This window comes from Mya arenaria, chromosome 9 (genome assembly GCF_026914265.1).
Source record: "Mya arenaria isolate MELC-2E11 chromosome 9, ASM2691426v1".
NCBI lineage: Eukaryota > Metazoa > Mollusca > Bivalvia > Myida > Myidae > Mya > Mya arenaria.
The window spans coordinates 63418080-63436663 of NC_069130.1; the positions used below are offsets into that span (position 1 = coordinate 63418080).

General features: G+C 33.5%; 1 protein-coding gene across 1 annotated transcript; it reads left to right on the forward strand.

The window, feature by feature from the left end:
* Positions 1-1875: 1875 nt before the first annotated feature.
* Positions 1876-15769, forward strand: LOC128203439 (uncharacterized). The gene is made up of 8 exons (XM_052904852.1): positions 1876-1982; positions 6135-6534; positions 6999-7054; positions 7999-8100; positions 10471-10572; positions 11001-11081; positions 12345-12557; positions 14175-15769. Exons 1-8 carry the CDS (start codon positions 1974-1976, stop codon positions 14238-14240), a joined length of 1029 nt encoding a protein of 342 aa, XP_052760812.1. The 5' UTR covers positions 1876-1973; the 3' UTR covers positions 14241-15769.
* The last annotated feature ends 2815 nt before the right edge of the window (positions 15770-18584 follow it).

Here is an 18584-nt window from a genome sequence, read left to right on the forward strand (position 1 = left end):
TAAATTGTTTCCAGTCATTTCTTACGAAAAGGGTTTTAATGGTATCGGTATTGATTGATCGTTTTCACTTTCTAATACTATATGCTGATGATATTATTGTGTTTGCTAACAAGGCTGCGGATGTTTTTTTTTTGCAAGAATGTCTTAATTCATAATAAGAATATTTTTAACTATGGGAGGTAGTTGAAAAACAGTAAAACATACGTTTAATTATCTGGGAACGGTTTTTACTCCCGCGAGCTCAAATTCAATAAAGCTTTAAAGGTAATTCTTTAAGATAAACAAGTATTTGTATAAGTTTACGAACCTTACTATCGTGGTTTATCATTTTTTGCGTATGTCAAGCAGAAAATAAATGATAATTTTATCCAAAACTGGATGAAAGATTAGTCTCTAGTAGAGCAGTGTTCAAAACAATATCGCCTGTTTTAGACTTCGACCTTACTTAATCACATTTAGTATTAAAAAGATTCGATTAACTTTATGAAAGTTATGCAAATAGACTTATGATCGAGAGTGGAAGATGGGCGAAGCCCAATCATATACCAGCTAATGAGAGGAAATATAACACATGTCAAGTCTTAGATAACGAATATATTTTTTCTAGAATGTCACCTATACTCGGATATAAGACGTATATTTATTCCACTATTATAAAGACGTACACCAAAAATGCGAAGGTTTATCCATTTTGTTACATCTGATAAAGAAGAGTCATTAAAACAACTTAGTATATAATAATAATAATAGTAAAATAATAATAATAATAATAATAATAATAATAATAATAATAATAATAATAATAATAATAACAACAATAATAAATGTCAACAGTGCATTTTTAATAAGACCAGTTTACACGTTTGCGCCCTTATGATTGCATACGTATTGAGGTCGATTCGTTTTTATCATGTAACGTTTTGATATAATTCAGTTTATAACAAATATTTGCTGGTTTTACATACAAATATTTGCTGGTTTTACATACACGTGTCAGGTACTTACACATAAATCTACTTTCACATGAGCACGTGATTAGTTTTAAGTATTTAGTAAAACTAATCTGAAAGTGGTATGTAGTAGGAAGTTGGGGATTTGATAATCCAACTACCTACTACTGGTTATTGATTGAAATATTCAACTTCCTGCTAATTGCCAGTTGGGGATTCCAATAATCAACTGCAGAGTAGTAAGTTGCTGATATTAAGCTAGTCGACCATTTGCAAATATCTAACCAGTTGATAGTAACGGTTTCAACTTTTGTCTTGTTTTTTAGTTAAAAGATACACATGTGAAGAAATCACCTGCTTAATGTATCTTTATGAATGCACATATATGTTTTTCCGTGACAAACACTGTTTTAATTCACTTTAGTTCGTTCATTCGCCAGTTGGTTATTCGAACATATGCAGTTGGCTATTATCGCGAAAATATTCAAATACCAGTAAGGAGTCAGCTTTTGACTATTTATATGGCCTAAATGTACACATGTGAAAAAATGACACGGTAAATGTATTTTTATGCATTAGATCATAAAAATACATAAATCTGTTAAATATAATATCATAAATATTACAATATAAGGTTTTCTACAGCTGTACTTTTATTTATCATTTGCTTTAATTACATATTTACTTTCAAAGTTGTTAATTCGCTAACGTGTTTAATATCCCACCATTTCTATATACCCTGAGAATAATGTTTTCGTGGTTATAATTTGTTATTTTAGATTTTTAAACGAATGAAAATACGTGTTACGAGATACAGAGAACAAATATACAAACAAATTATTAAAAATCTACAGACGCTACTTCGTATGCATGAATCATTGTAATAAATTCCGGGACGACAAGAAATATTCAAAAGGGAAGAGAAGTTACATCTAGGATTGTGTCTGATCAATCACTTCTGTATACATATAAATTAAATTGGTTTATATTTTGGAGAAATAGTCTGTAGTGCCAAGGACCATAATGAGGAAGGTATGGTATCAAGACAGTTAGCAAATACTTTCTATTCAGTTAACACAACGCAATTTAATTAATTGAGATTTATATTTGGATTTATTCATGAGCGAAAAAAGCGGAAGGGAGTAAATCCTTTGAAAAGCTACATTTAAGAGCCTAACTATTCTATCTACGTGACCGGAATTGATGTTCAGAATGCGCGATACATTGATAAATAAATTCATGTTTTTTGTTTTTCATACACATAATAAAAAAAACAATTGTTAATCAACATGAATTTGTAGAACTTAGATACGTTTATAAAAGGTAATAAAGTATGTCTATGGTAAAAGTCAGCTTACAATGGCACTGATTCATCCGGTTCATAAATTTCAATTCTACACATGTATCTTAGTTATTCAAACTCATTTGGTAAAAAACACATTTTACTGTTACTTCAATGTATGCGTTAATACAGTTAACAATTAAGTAATATTTTATAAATTAATGTTATTTCAAATTCACTTATATGTATGTCATAAGCTGTTGGTTGGTTTATGACGTTGTCACAGAGCAGTGATGTTACACTGTTCCTCCGAAGAAGGTGGTACGCTACTATGGTGTAACGCCACTGTTGTGTTCATATCCAATGTTAATATTCCAGTTCGTGTATTTGTCGATTTTTTCTGGTCGTTTCGTTTGCGAAAAATCTCTCCTTTCCATAACCATACTCTGATTCTCTGTCTCTTTGAATATTACCAAATACAAGCGTTTTCATTTTTTTAAGATCCTCATTTATATATATATTCGGGTACCTCCACTTCCACAACCCATTCCTTTTATTCGCCAAATAGAATTTACTATGTTTAGTGTTGAACTTTCTCCTGGCTTTCCAAGACTATGACATATATAAATGTCCTGGTCAGAGACTCAGTCAGAGATTCAGAGTGTTGACTATAAGTTTTGATATTGCCGTCGGTGTTTCAGGATTTTACATTGGTGTTTTATTAACGTATGGTATTACTACATTGTTTCCTCTTGAATACTTCATATCATCCACGTTATCACCCTGAGTCATGACAGTCTTCTCTAGGTCAAGTCCATCAGTTGCTTTCTTTCATCTGAGGCCTTTTCGAGTTTTTTTTCTTTTGTTCAGTAATCTGTTGTTTCAATAAGAATAATTTATTTTGCACTTGTTCACGACGCACACACACTTGACTTAACTGTAGACTACTACTACAGTCCAAACTTAATGGTAATTTAAATAGATCACCAATGAAAGTTTAAATTTGTTATTATAACATATAATGTAAGAAATTTTCATTAATGAAAAGATGCATATACATGTGGTATCGGTAGAAAAATCTGGCCATCATCAAACCGTAAAAGTCAAATGGGCAATATTAACCACGGTACTCTCAGTCCCGTGCTATCAGAACATGTTTACTAAACAGCATTAGGGTGACATTGTGCTCATAAACATGATATGTCTTATGACGAGAGTTAACATAATGAGTGTGATATGTTGTATGGCCTTGTACTTATGAGTGTTATATGTCATATGAAATTTTGCTCAATGTTCTGATATTTAACGAGTTGCTATAAGCCACTATGAGCTACTTAGAAATTCCAAAGGCGTCCATATTAAATATGTTGAATTTAACCAGAAATCTTTGTTTGTGTGCTTTCTCCATGCATTGTACACTGTATGTGTATATGCTATGATCATGTACTTATGTTTAACGAAACAAACATATCAAATTGTATCCTACCGTAAACACAAGCTGAACTGTTATGCCCTTAAGAGAAATAAACGATTGACAAGTTCTAAGAACTATTTAAATCTACTAACACTTTCTAAGAGATACTTAAAAAGCACTCTGACATGTATTGTTGTAATGAAACGAATGATTATAACACTAGTGAAAATTCAGAAAGGAAGTTTATTTTCAAGTTGTTCAATGTATTTGTGTTTTTATTGACAATCTATTCTCCCGAATCTTCAATGAAGAAATGTCATAGCAGGTTGTTTGTAAAAATGGGTTCTCGATAAAGGCATACTCATAACGATACACTCATGTACATGTAAACATTGAACATACCCATAACGATACACACATGTACATGTAAACATTGAACATACTCATAACAATACACACATGTACATGTAAACATTGAATATACTCATAACGATACACACATGTACATGAAACCTGAAACATACTCATAACGATACACACATGTACATGTTAACATTAAATTGTATATATAGAATCAATTGAATAATTTTAAGGATAAACTGAATTATAAAAGGGTCGAAAATGGTGGCACGCAACATTGCAAAAATATTTGATTTTACTATTTATCATACTAATTGCTAAGACTTTAAAACTCATTAGTTTCAGCGTTAAATGTAAATGAGTTTATCAGGTTGTGCACTTTTGATCATGTATAATAGCGAGCGAGTGACTTACACATGAGCCTTATTAAATATTTACATATATTTATTTAAACATATTATAATGTACACATTTATTTGTATATTGGTAATGACGGGTCAAAAATAGTGCGTTGAGTTTATATGGTATAAATAGTTATAAATACTTTTTTTCGCGCCAAAAAGATGTGTGATTTACTACACCCTAGGATTTGATTAACTACACCCTACGTGTGTGAGTTAGTACAACCTATGTGTGATTTATTATACCCTTGGTGTGTGATTGACTTAACTCTATGAGTGTGAACTACTACACCGTAGGTGTGTGATTTACTACACTCTTGGTGTGTGAATTACTACACTCTTGATGTGTATTTAACTGCACTCTAGTTGTGTGATTACTACACTGTGTATTGTCATTTTACATAGCCACTTATCACTCTAAATTACAAGACCAATGAGTTAGTTTGGGACCAACCTCAAATTGACGCATTTACAAAAGTAAAGCAGGTTATCACAAAAAGCCCATTGCGAGCTTATGTTGATACACAGGAGCTAGTCTATCTTGATTTCAAAGCTTTTATCGGTTTTGCAACCGTTATGCCAGATGGTCGGCCAGTAGCCTATACATCCAAGACACTGACGCAAACAAAACGCCATTATGCAAACATAGAACGTGATATATTAGCTATTTTGTTTGCATATCAGCAGGTCATATATGGAAGACATGTAATTGTAAACTCTAACCATAAACCCCTGTCTGCAAAGACGAAGAAAAATTTGCATGTAGCGCCGCCGCGTTTACAGAGAATGTTACTCAGCTTGCAAAAGTATGACCTTGACGTTAGACATGTGATCGGAAAAAGTGTTCCCATCGTCAAGGAAACCCATGTCAGATAAATCTGAAATTGAAGGTCTTGACCTATATAATCATACAGTGCTTTCAAGCATAACATATACTGACCGCAGTCATGAACATGTGAGAAAGGAAACAAAGACCGACCTACAAATGCATACGTTGAAACGGACTATACTTTAACGATCGCCTGATTCTAAACAGTGCGCTTGGAATACGCATGCATAAATTCATTAACAATGGACCTTGATACACCTCTGAAAAATTCAATACATAAAGTGGCACGCTGAACCAAGTCGACATCACCCAAGTGCAAACGGACTTGCAAATAAATTCTATAGACTGTTTAACGCCTGCTACAAAGGACCAAAGACAGTGGTCATGAACAAGACTAGCATTGTTATAATACAAAAGTGTACCTGTAAACGCAAAAATGGTAAGGCCCGCAACTCAATCACCCAAAACAAAGCAAACTCATTGTTGTGACATAAACGCATACACACTTTCAAGGCTTCAGGTTAAATGACTTTGTGAGAATTGAGGGCGGAATATATGGAAACCCGTGTAAATGATAAGAATACACAATAACCTCTTATGTAATTCAAACACTTGAGTTTCTTTTTTGTTAGATCATATAAGTGAACATCGATCGCTTGAACGAATAGGGATCAAAACAAAGACAATATATTCAACTCAATGAGATCTAGTTAAAAAAATGATTGATGTAAAATTCACAAAGTTAAATAGTGTGTTAGAGAAAATCCATAACACTATTGCAAAATATTTATTAATTCTGATTTAGGATTATTGAAAAATCAATGTCATTTTTATTCTTCTCGTTATTAATACATCTGTTTACCAAATTGTGATTCTAATGTGCATGTATGTGTATCAGAACACTCCGCAAGATGAAAGACAGAGAGAGGAAGAAGAAGGTCGCCTGCATTTGGAGGAAATCCTACGAGCTGACATGGAAGAGCAGGAGCGTCAAGACAGAATGGTTGCACTAACACTTCAAGAATCGTTTACCCAGGCAGAAATGGCTCGAAGGGGTGGCCAACATGGTAGAAACAGACGATGTAGAGGTTTTTGGCATCAAAATAGGGGTCACAAATCTCGAGAAATGGGGAGAGGTCAAGGTCAAGAAAAGACACACCAGGAGACTTTTGACCATGAACTCGCCCTTTCTCTACAGAGAGAGGAGGCTGAGAGAAGAGGGGGTGGGAACAGAGACGGGAACAGAAACGGTGGTTTCGGGCTTACTGTTGTCCCCAAACTAGCCCGAAAAGCTGCAGGTAATGAATATTATTTCGTTGAAGTGAGAATATGTCAATAATTTGTTGATCTACTTATTAGATGGATCAATTTAAAAGCATTGAACTATTGAACTGTTTCTTATTAACACCGACAGAACAGTGCATGCTCTTTATATACGTCACTTCATAGAACGAGGTCTATTATAGTTTCACCTACGGCGTACTTAGGGCAGGCGGACGGCGTGCAGTATGATGTCCGATCCATAACCTTAGCCTTTGTCCAATCGTCACCAAATCGTCACCAAATTTGGTCAGAATGTGTTTGGCCAGACTATCTCGGCCAGGTCTGATAACCAGCCATGAGGCCTCAGTTACTCAGATTTATGACCCTTGAATGTGGCTTAACATATAACCACCAACTTTGGTGTCCCATACAACGGGCGCATGTATTTTGGAACAGTTAGTACTCTTGTTATACTTTCTAATTTGAATTTTATGTGCAGGTTTTCTGCAGAATTGCCATCAGGAAATGAGAAGAACTTGCCGTGAAATAAAGCAGGTTTGTGTGTTTGTATCTCAGTATTAAAGAAAGCCTTTAAAGGCTGTAGCCTTAACAAGCGTTATTTTACCTTTTTACAATTCTATTTATAGTCAGTAAATATCGAATCCAAATTCTTTTAGAATGGAATCAAACTGTAACCGGTATTGCGAATTATTACTTAAGAATAGGTAATGTAAAATGGTGCATTTTAATACAACAAGCTGGTTTTATAACAGTTACTGATAACCTATAAGTACTAGGAAATATGTGTATTGCCTTCATCTGGCGAGTTAATTGTGTGTTAAAAGTTAACTAAATGAATCCCGGTTTTTGCTGAGTACGTTTCGTCTATTTGTAGTACTTAAAGTAAGGCAGGATCTTTTAATTAAGTAATTTCCATTTCCTGCGTTTTTATCTATAAAACTAGTAATCTATTCTATTTCCATCGATCCCTTACCAATATTTATTTAAGATTTGTCAATGTTCATTCAAATGCACATTCGCGTAGAAATCTTATAAATGTATTTAAATAATGTGGTTTTTCAATTCGCACTATTATAAACCGCATAACACCATACGTTCCATTTTCTAACCCCAATACATTTCCTCTAGTACTTAAACACCAAGCGTTTGATTGTAATATGTTGAGATGCTTATAACATTGATAAAACAAATGATGTCACTTCTTGACACTCTTGAATGCCATTTCTTAAAAGTAAACTCTTGATTATAAAAGTCTGGTTTGCCATTGATTCTAGGGCTGGATGGTGCTTTGGAGGCCAGCTCTCTTCTTAATAACTTAAGTTAGCATTCATGTGTGCATTGAATAATGAGGAAACTTGATGTGTAGCCTGATTCTTAATACTTAAAATAGGAAATGGTTTATGTTCAATAGCTGGAGTAAGACATAAGTTTAAGTGTTGAAACCTGGTAGATAGCAAACTCCTATATCTTATTTCCAGGCAGCGGCAGCCAGTCAACAGGGGTTACATCTTCAATCTCAGACCCGAGACTTTCATGATGCACAGCCAGGGTTCCAGAACCACCACATGAGCTTTTCGCAGGTACACAACAAGTTTTGGTTTTTCACGGAGTAATAATTTACAAGCAATATAGGTGAAACACAAAGTGTTTTTATATTCATGCCGCCATATTTTTACTGAGACTAAAATGTCGCCACTTAAACCGATCACTTTACGTATACTGCCCCTGACCAAATTTACCATCATAGTAATGCATGTGACGTACTAAAACAGTAATTTACTAGTCCTATTGTGACCAATAATACAATGAAAACCACAGGGACAAGCACAGTTGTTGAAAATTAACATATGCTCATTATGATATTTGACCGAGTTATCTATTGATCATGTATGGGTCTTTAGATACCTTGCTTTTGTTCAATCATTTGAATCAATAGCATCATTGAAGACAACTTGTTTTAATGAGGATCTTAATAAATCGGTAGGATCGCTATTTTGTCTTACTGTTGTGTTTACATGGACTGCGCTTCCTGTTACAGATGGGTAGCATAGACAATTTTGCCAGGATTTCTGAAATGTTTGACCTGGCTGGCTTGACTAATGCAAGAGATGGTTTTGATGTAAGATATAGGTTATCCAATTAAAGAGAGAATCATATAAATAGCATTTGATGGTACATAAACGTATTGATGTAGTTTACTTAGTGTACGATTTCATAACACCATACGTTCCATTTTCTTACCCTAAGGCATGATGTTTTTTACATCTCATGTAAAAAAAGAGATCTTCCAACACCTGATTTCGAGTTGCGGTACTAAAGTCTGTAGGCATTCGTATTCCTTTAGTACTATAAAACCACACTTTTGATTGTAATATGTTGAGATGCTCATAACATTGATAAAACAAATGATGTCACATCCACTCTTGAATGACATTTCTTAAAAGTAAAGTCTTGATTGTAAAAGTCTGGTTTGCCATTGATTCTAGGGCTGGATGGTGCTTTGGAGGCCAGTTCTCTTCTCAATAACTTAAGTTAGCATTCATGTATGCATTAAATAGTGAGGAAACTTGATGTGTAGCCTTATTCTGAATACTTAAAATAGGAAATGGTTTATGTTCAATAGCTGGAGTAAGATATAAGTTTAAGTGTTGAAACTTGGTAGATAGCAAACTCCTATGTAGACATATTTTGGTAATGTATTTGAATTGAGTAGAGTCAAGGTACTAGAAATAGAAAATGGTTCATGTTATTAAAAAGTGATGCAATGTGTTGTGTGGGTTTAGTAATGAGACTTACATAAAAGGCGTTTCTATAAAGGTACATTTAGCATGCTTTTGGGGTTAGTAGGGTCAAGGTCAGCCTTGATGTAACTTAAATATAAAATAAATGTTTTCCACTTAATAAGTAAACGATCATTTAAAAGGATGACGCTGAGTACAAGGTAGATCAATTAGAATGTACATTCGGATTGTTTACTTTCGGGACAGTATAGTCAGTGTAGCTGGTACTAAAATTAAAATGCAAGGAATCTGCTTAATAAGTCAATTGAAGAATAACTTTAAAAATACATGTAGTGATGACATCTTTAAGGAAGGTCATGTTAAGATGTACCTTGCTGTAGGGGTTAGAAAGGTCATGGTCACCGTTACTGAACATTGGAAGAATGTGTGATGTTCTACCTTTGGATTGCATTTTGAATGATGGAGTCACGGTCAATGCCATTGTTGCAAAATAGAAGAATGGTTTCAATTATATCACATGAGTTATGAATGAAGTAAAGCTAGATGTCTTTTTATTAGTGATCCCACTAGAAGAGAATGGTTGGAATTGTATAAGAGGTTGGTGGGGTAAAGATAACGGTCGCTGTTGCTAAACATATTGAACATCCATTACTGCTCTAGAGGGAATGATGTATTGTGATGAAACTTAGTGTCAAGACTCACGTTTGGGGTATTTTGGGTATAGGCCATTTCACATTTCAGCCATTGCCCACTTACTAACTTAATTTAGTTAAAAAATATTACACTTGGTATTTAACAAGGACACATAGAACGGATTTTGATTGGTAGGAATGGGGAAGGTCACTGCTTGTTTTTCGATACCAAAAACTAGAGTTTGCTAAATTTCCACATTGCACAAACGAAACATTGAGTTTCCTTACAAAGCAGCGTTTCTAGTTTAAAATATTCAGTGTTTCAAAAATATATTGAGGCATTATTTTAGGATCGGCAAACATTTGTAAATGTATATTGTTGCTACGCTTTGAATTTGCTGGTAAAAAATTGTTTTGCGAAATAAAATCCGCACAAATCTCGAACCCTTGCACATTTAAAACAATCTAAGCAATCTAAGGCAAGCAATCGTATGTAGCAATCTAAAGCTTCCTTAACAAAATTTTAAAATGAAAGAGATACGTTGACTTTAGTGTTGTTCTTTAACTTTATTTCCAGGCAGTGGCCGCAAGTCAACAGGGGTTACATCATCAATCTCAGCCCCGAGGCCATCATGATGCACAGCCAGGGTTCCAGAACCACCACATGAACTTCTCGCAGGTACACAACAAGTTTTGTTTTTATCACAGAGTAATGATTTTCAAGCACTGTAGATGAAAAACAAAGTGTTTTATATTCATGTCGCCATATTTTGACTGAGGCTCAAAATACGTCGCCACTGAAACCGAACACTTTATATATACTGCCCTGACCAAATATACCATCATAGTAATGCATGTGACATACTGATTCACTACATTACCAGTTCTTTTGTGACCAATAATACTCGTACAATGAAAACTACAGGGACAAGCACAGTTGTTGAAAATTAACATATGCTTATTATAAATTTGACCGAGTTTTGGTTCAACAATTTGAATTAATAGCATCATTGTAGACAACTTGTTTTAATGAGGATCTAAATAAATCGGTAGGATCGCTATTTTGTCTTAGTTTTGTGTTTACATGAACTGTACTTCCTGTTACAGATGGGTAGCATCGACAATTTTGCCAGAATTTCTGAAATGTTTGACCTGGCTGGCTTGACGAATGCAGGAGATGGTTTTGATGTAAGATATAGGTTATCCATTTAAAGAGAGAATCATATAAATTACGATCAGTTCAAAGGTAACTTGATAATCTTGTTATCAAATATTGAATGTTGCATATTTACAGTCACAAACTACGTTACAATTATGCCATACAACTTCTTATTATGAAGGCTTTTAGCATTGGTATGCAATTATTGGTTCATCGACACCATTTCAAATTCTTGTAAATGTCAATATATTCTTTTCTCCCACCTCAGATAAGTAGATCCAATAATTGAACCATGCAAGATATTCTTATCTTGCCCACGCGCGAAGATAAAATGCCCGTATGGAACTCCTTTTTAATGGTCACCACATTGTAATTACCTCCTTTGTTGATGACTGTCGTCTGTAGCATCATGGAAACCTTGTCTTGTGGCGATATTTAGAACGCTAATTCATTATTTCTCGCTTCAAATGTCACCATAAAACAGTTTTCACGCACCTTTTAAGAAATAATGCTGCACTCTCCTTAGAACTATTTAAAGATCGATTTGACTATTAACATAATCTGAAACACTGCGCGCATATCCATGACAACCACGAATGATCGCATATCCATAAGCAATTATTTTCACTAAGCACAAAAGAGTTCCAGCAAAAAATTCATTTTTACTTAATTTTGTTTAACTGAGGTGGGAGAAAAAGCACCTACCATAGCCGCTCGTGTAAGATAGGTTCATCCCGACCCTCGCGCAGGGTGTTTTGCGAAACTCGGTAAACCTCGTTTCGGCAAAACACCCTATGCTCGGGTCGGTCATGGAAGATAGTTATAATCTACTAGAATCTTGATCCAAATATTCATTGCAGGCAATCACATTTGATTTGCCTTGAAAATTCTCCAATGCGAGAATTCCGTTGTAGTGCCAATGAATGGTAAAATGGACGAAAATCGTGGATATGTTTTCAGAATATTAGATTTTAATTCTAGTTTAGAACTTTATGTTGAATACACATTGAATACAACTCAAAGTCAATCCTAAGTGAAGCTACATTCCCAGAATTTTAATTTGCTCCTATTACCCTCTAGAAATGAAAACCATACGCACTGTTAGCATCCTTTTTCTACTCATTGGCACTACTACGGAAATGCGTTGGAGCATTCTTAACGCATAACGAAATGGTATGGCTCAAATTATTGCCCGTCGTTGTTAAGGGATAACATTTAAAACCAGAGAGCTAATAAGATAACTATTTTGTAGGTGAAGGCATGTATCTAATTAAGATGGTTTGTACAAACAGGCTCTGATAGGTCTGGGAGCGCTCCAGGATAGTGTTATTAGAGGCCTGACCACAGAAGAGTGCTCATCACTGCCGACAAAGACGTACACACAGACAGACGGAGATACCGCGGACTGCAGCGTGTGTATGGAGAACTATAAGACTGGAGATAAACAGACAACATTGCCCTGTATCCACATATTCCATGAGTCTTGTATAAACGAGTGGTTGAGGGTAGGTGCACTTCTTCTTACTTATAATACTTCGTCTCATTTCAGTGTGTATTAAAACTTTTATCAAACTCGTTTCATAAAGGGGGCGCCAATAACATTATTACGTTATTTGACGATGTCATTAGTAAAAACATGTATCTATTAAAAAACATAAATTTACGGCAGATTCATTGTAAAAGCATTGTTTAAAGCATTTCTTATGTGAAAAGGCTGTATATAAGGAAAAACAATTATCAGGCGTTGCCCATCTTCGAATGTGCATATTAATTTAATATACATTGACTGCATACTCTAAAGAACGTTGTCCGGGCAAATGTTGTTTGTGTCGCGTGCAAGATCATTGTTGGTCAAAGTTCTAGTTACACTTAAAATTCTAGAACGTTGGTTTGGTCCATGCTGTCATACATTGGTAGAGTATATGGCAAAAAAAGAAGCCAGCGTGTAGCGAGCAATTCAGTCAAAGGTCAAGGTCACTCTAAAGTGTCATTAGTCTAAATTCCTTGTGTGTTGGCTTGTCTTGGCCATTTATTAGGGGTCTTTAAAAATTATTGGCACCAAAGTTCATCAACATCTGGCATGTCTTCGGAACATAACCAATTTGAGTTTAATATTCATAAGAACACATTGATATAGAATTCAACTATCTTCAATAAAGCTGTTACATAAACTTTAATCAGTTGGCGTTTTGCTATTCACAAAGCTTTAATTATAAAATGGGGTGGGGGTGCATTGGGGAGCGTATAACATTGTCCTTACCCATGACAAGACTATCCATCACTGGTTTTAATTGTCCACACACTCTGTCGAATGTGAAAACCTGGTTTTTCGTCGCATTGTTGCGTTCAATGTCTAGCAAGAGTATGGAGGCTTTTTGGGGCCATTATTTTTTCCTGAAACATATTGACTAAAAGAAATAATTATAACAAAATGCATTATTCTTATTACTGAATAATGCAACCATACCTTTGAATTACTTCATAGAATTTCGGCATGAATGTCAAGTAACCCAGCTTTCATAACATGAAACAACATAACATAACATTTGGAAGATTGTTGCTTTATTTGAGTTTCGTATCCTATCGCACAAAAAGAAACGACCGTTCCATTTAAGTTTTAGGAATATACTTTTTTAAAATTATTAGATATACAAAGTCATGTTTACCTTTCACTGTTGCTATTTTCATCGCTGTGATTATATCAGTCTTTATACGCTCACTGTTCTGATAGATTTTAGTTTCAGGAGTGATTGATAAAAGGGTTCTTTTTTGTACATTTTTAAATGCATCATCTACTAGTATTTTAAAGAACGCCATGACGGTATTTTTTCACGCTACTTTCAAATTAATGCCAATTATATCAACATTTGTATTATGTTAGAAACAGAAACAATGTTTAATGACAGTGCAACATATTTTTTTTTATTTTTGTTCTCGTGGTCACAGAAATATATATATTTTTTACATAATGCTGTGCACTCATGAAACATAGTTTCTTTGATTACAAGCTGAAATGAATATAATTTTTGAACCGCAATGAAACAAGTATCCTCCATACCATTTCATCTCCTTTTTGTTTCAAAGATTTTCTTCTATACCACTTTACTGGCTTTACCTTTCAGGAGAGCGCAACATGTCCGGTGTGCAGGGAGGTCGTTAAAGTTTCTGGAGTCCATATGAACGTCTAGTTCAATTTACAGTTATGTTTTCATGAAATGCTGAATTAATTATTTATTTAATTATTTAATTAATTATGAAAAATATTATAGTGATGTACTGTGAAGACTAGTTGTGTAACTGTTAAACAGTGATTGTGCAGTTGTTGACAATGACTATCAGTACAAGCGTGTCATATTTAATTCAGCTTTCAATATATTCATATAGTGTGTGTCTTGATGCTTAATTTTTCGTTTTTATAGTTGTGTTCAAAGGCTTTCTGACTGTAAGGCTCCTTCGTACTGATCGTTGATTTTTATATAGGGTAGTAAATTGCATTGATCGACCATGTCTATGCAGTGATTCATTTTTAAATATGTGACCAAGTCTGCGAAAATAGGTCCTAATGAGGAACAATGACGTTTTCATTTTTTGAATTTTCTGAATGTGTTATGATTCAGAAATGAAGTTTTAAGCCGATATCTTTAAAATTGACTGATTGAGGACAATTTTCGTAATAACACTATTTGTTATAAAATGGTGAAAATATGAAGGAAAGGAAACTCATGTAAATACAACTATTTTGGTTTAAAGAGTCTGTATTTCATCAAAATTTAATACACTGGTTTTATTTCTTTTAAAACATTATCAATAACATAAATTTTGGAAAATATAACACCACGTGTAAATTTTATACATATGGTTGTCAAGGCTACAATATGATAATATGAAATGTATCAAAAAACCTGCTAAAACCAGCTCAAATGCACAAAATCACGGTTGACTTTAAAGATTTGATCCCACAAAAGTTTCAGTATGTCATTACTTTTTAAGCCTGATATGAAGTAAAATAAAAAATAAACAGCAATTTCTGTTTAAATAACCTTAAAAATAAAACATGGGACTTTTTTGAAGTTGAACTGTTCAATATTGCTTGTAACATTTGTTGTATAAACCAAAACAAACATATTTTTGCTACAGCATATATTGAAAATATGTAACTTGACATGTTTATCAAATGATTTTTTTAAATAAAATAGACCAGTTATATATTTGGTCGCCATAGAAACTAACAATTACATAGAATAGTTCCTTTTTTGTTAATTTCATGAAAAAAATGTTTTTTTTAGTTGTAAAATTGTAAGTGAATCTGATGGAATGTATTAGAATAGAAACCAAAGACAAATAGTACGTAAGATCAAATTGACAACATACGTTTGCACGTAAGGTTAATCACTTTATACATGAATAGTAATTAAGATGTAGACGTACACTTGTTTAGTATAATACAGTAATGTTTAGAAAAAATGAATGCCATCATACTTATAAATGACCAGCAGTTAAATGATATTCCTGTGAATAACATATATGTATATGAACGATTCAATGATCAATGATGTGTGTTCTTTTGGTTGCCTTGGAAACAAAACAGTTCATTAAATCATGTTTATTCCCTAGTTGTTAGACAAAGAAATAAGTTCTTTGAAAGTTAATAAAAACATCGAATTTACACTTACATAGAGATTTTTAACTCATTGCAGATCAATAAATGTGTTTTTAGAACTCTTATTAAATGACTATTATTATCATTGTATTTGTTACTTAATAGGCCCAAACAAACTGGCAGAATTTAAGTTATTGTTATATAAGAATTTAGTTAAGGACCAATTACAACAAATGGTATCATAATGCAAAACATAAAACGTTGTCAAGTTATAAGAATCATGTTATAGTTTTTTTAGTACTAATGAAGTATTAGGTTAAACAAATTTTAGTAATTAATGATGATAATGTTACCATTCACAATTTAAACAAGTTAAAGACATGTCCAACAGTTTTAAGCAGTAAACAGTTTCCCAACTTTCGCAAAACACACACAGGAAGTGCTCTTAATTTCAGTACCCTACTTTAACAATTTTGTTTGTTGGCCTCTGAATTGTATCTTTCGAAACCAATGGTAATGGGTATGTTGTATGTTTGGCATTATCCGATCTGCAAATGATCTCTGATAGCATAACGCAATATTCACTGCCTTTCAGCGCTAATTCCATCACCAAAATTTGCTCCGGCAAAACACTAAACTCCACTTGCTGGTTTTCATGATGTTTATTTACTATTTTGGAGCATGAACAAACTTCCTGACATTTACAACCCCTGGCTTGAAAAAAGATTCTTCAAATGTATGATACTTACATACTTTAGTGGCTTCAATATGCTTTTGATCAAGGTGTTCCAGTCATAGAAATACACTGGTTTGCAGCTGCCTTCAAAAATATGTTGGATGTTGTGACCATTGCAGGATGACATGGCTACTGTGGAGGTGGACATGGCTACTGTGGAGGTGAACATGGCTACTGTGGAGGTGGACATGGCTACTGTGGAGGTGGAGATGGCTACTGTGGAAGCCACCTCCTGGTCTGAACAAATCATCATTACATGATGAATGAATTAAGATATAAATAATCCAATATGGCATAGTATATACTAAGCGGTACTCATGCACTATAAAATACCTGCATACATGTTATTGAAAAAATATAACATCAGTGGATTTATTAATTATCTATCATCTCACAATTTACAATACATAATCGTAAATAAACTTATTTTTGACAATAAATAACATTACAAATTATGCTTTAGGGCATCCGACACTATTTTCAAAATTTATGACCACATGTCCTGAGGGTTCAAAGTAAAGTTTTGTGGACATATTACTTAAACACAATGTTGTCTGCTGATGCAAATGTAATGGAAGTTCGGTCTCCAGGGAGATATGACTGCAATACATGTTGGGATTAGTCGTGTAACGTGTGCGGAGTGTACTGACCGGCTGTACACTATTTTATCAAAATTATGGCAGAACTCTTAAATAAATGACAAAATATGGAACTATATAATAATTTTCCTCAAGGTTACTTAACCTTTTGATTGTGTACAAATGATTGTTTTTGATCTCCCAACAAAAAATCACAAAATAATTAAAAAAGAAGTAATTTTCCTTTTGGCTAAATGCCCATGATCGACTTATCAAAATGAATTTCAAACTCTTTAAATCTACTACCTTGCAGATGATCTCGGTGAATAATCAGAAAGCTGGGCTTTCTTGAATAAACCACTGAGTTGTAACTTTCAAAATGAAAACACTTATTATTTATAAAATACCAGATAGCCGAGCTTTCTTGGTCTATACATAAAATACGTTCAGTTTCTTTCTTTGCATCTGCAATCTATAAATACGCTCCAACTACATGAAACAGGAAAGCAGAACTTTCTCTGAAAGATTGTTGAACTTTCAACTTACTATGTCTCACAGGATAGCTTAGCTTTTCGGCAAAGAGCATAGAAGTGTAGGCATAAAACTAAACTAACTATCGTATCTTTCAACAACAACCTTCATCTAGAATGACGATATTTTGTTTGTTTATGTGAGTTTATCAAGGTCTGCCCGCGCCCATTGGCTGATATTATCAAAAATTCGGCATTATATACGCCGCGAAAAGCGCTTAAGCAAAGCAATGATTGGTTGCGGTCAGCATTCTGATTGAACAAAATTATTTTTATCTACATGACTATCAAAACAAATAGAGAAACAACTTTTAAGGTTACAGTCAACTATTTTATACGGCTATTGTAAAATTCGTCACAGTAGCAAAATGAGTAGCCGCCTCTTTATGTTAACGGTGTTTGATGTACATGTATATAAAACATAATAAGAAAATCTTTACTAGCAAATATTAAGAAGATTTGCCATTCGAATCGATAAAAAGTCTTTAAAATAATTAAAACAATGATGTGTTTATAGAAATGATATTATTTATTTTTACAGCTGAATTCATCTTATTGCACAAAATATTATTAATAACTACAAAAATCGTTTGTATCTTGTAGAGGGAATACAAACTGGTGACACGTGTTTTTCTTTTACATGTATCATGAGGTATTTGATAAATAGATCCACTGCACAGATGATACTTGACCAATCGCCAATCAAACAATTAGTTGATCAATAACATGAATATTTCTTATTAGAAAATAACAACACAAGTTTCAGAACATAATTTGGCTTTGGCGACTGGTAAATTGATTGTTACTAAATAATTTACATTATTTTATAAATTATTTCCGTTCATCGAATGCTAGCTAAAAGGTTTTGCATATTAAAACCAATCTGACTTTATTTATAATTTATAGGGAACCTTATTTCGAATGAAGTATTGTTATTATTAATTTCGCATATTTGATATCAAACGATAGTCAAATAAGCTAATTTTGCAAATTAAATTAAATCATTTTCATATTAGCAACATTATTTCTGATACAATATTTTTTTTTCTAATAAAACACAATACATATTTCATCAATGTATAGCTAAA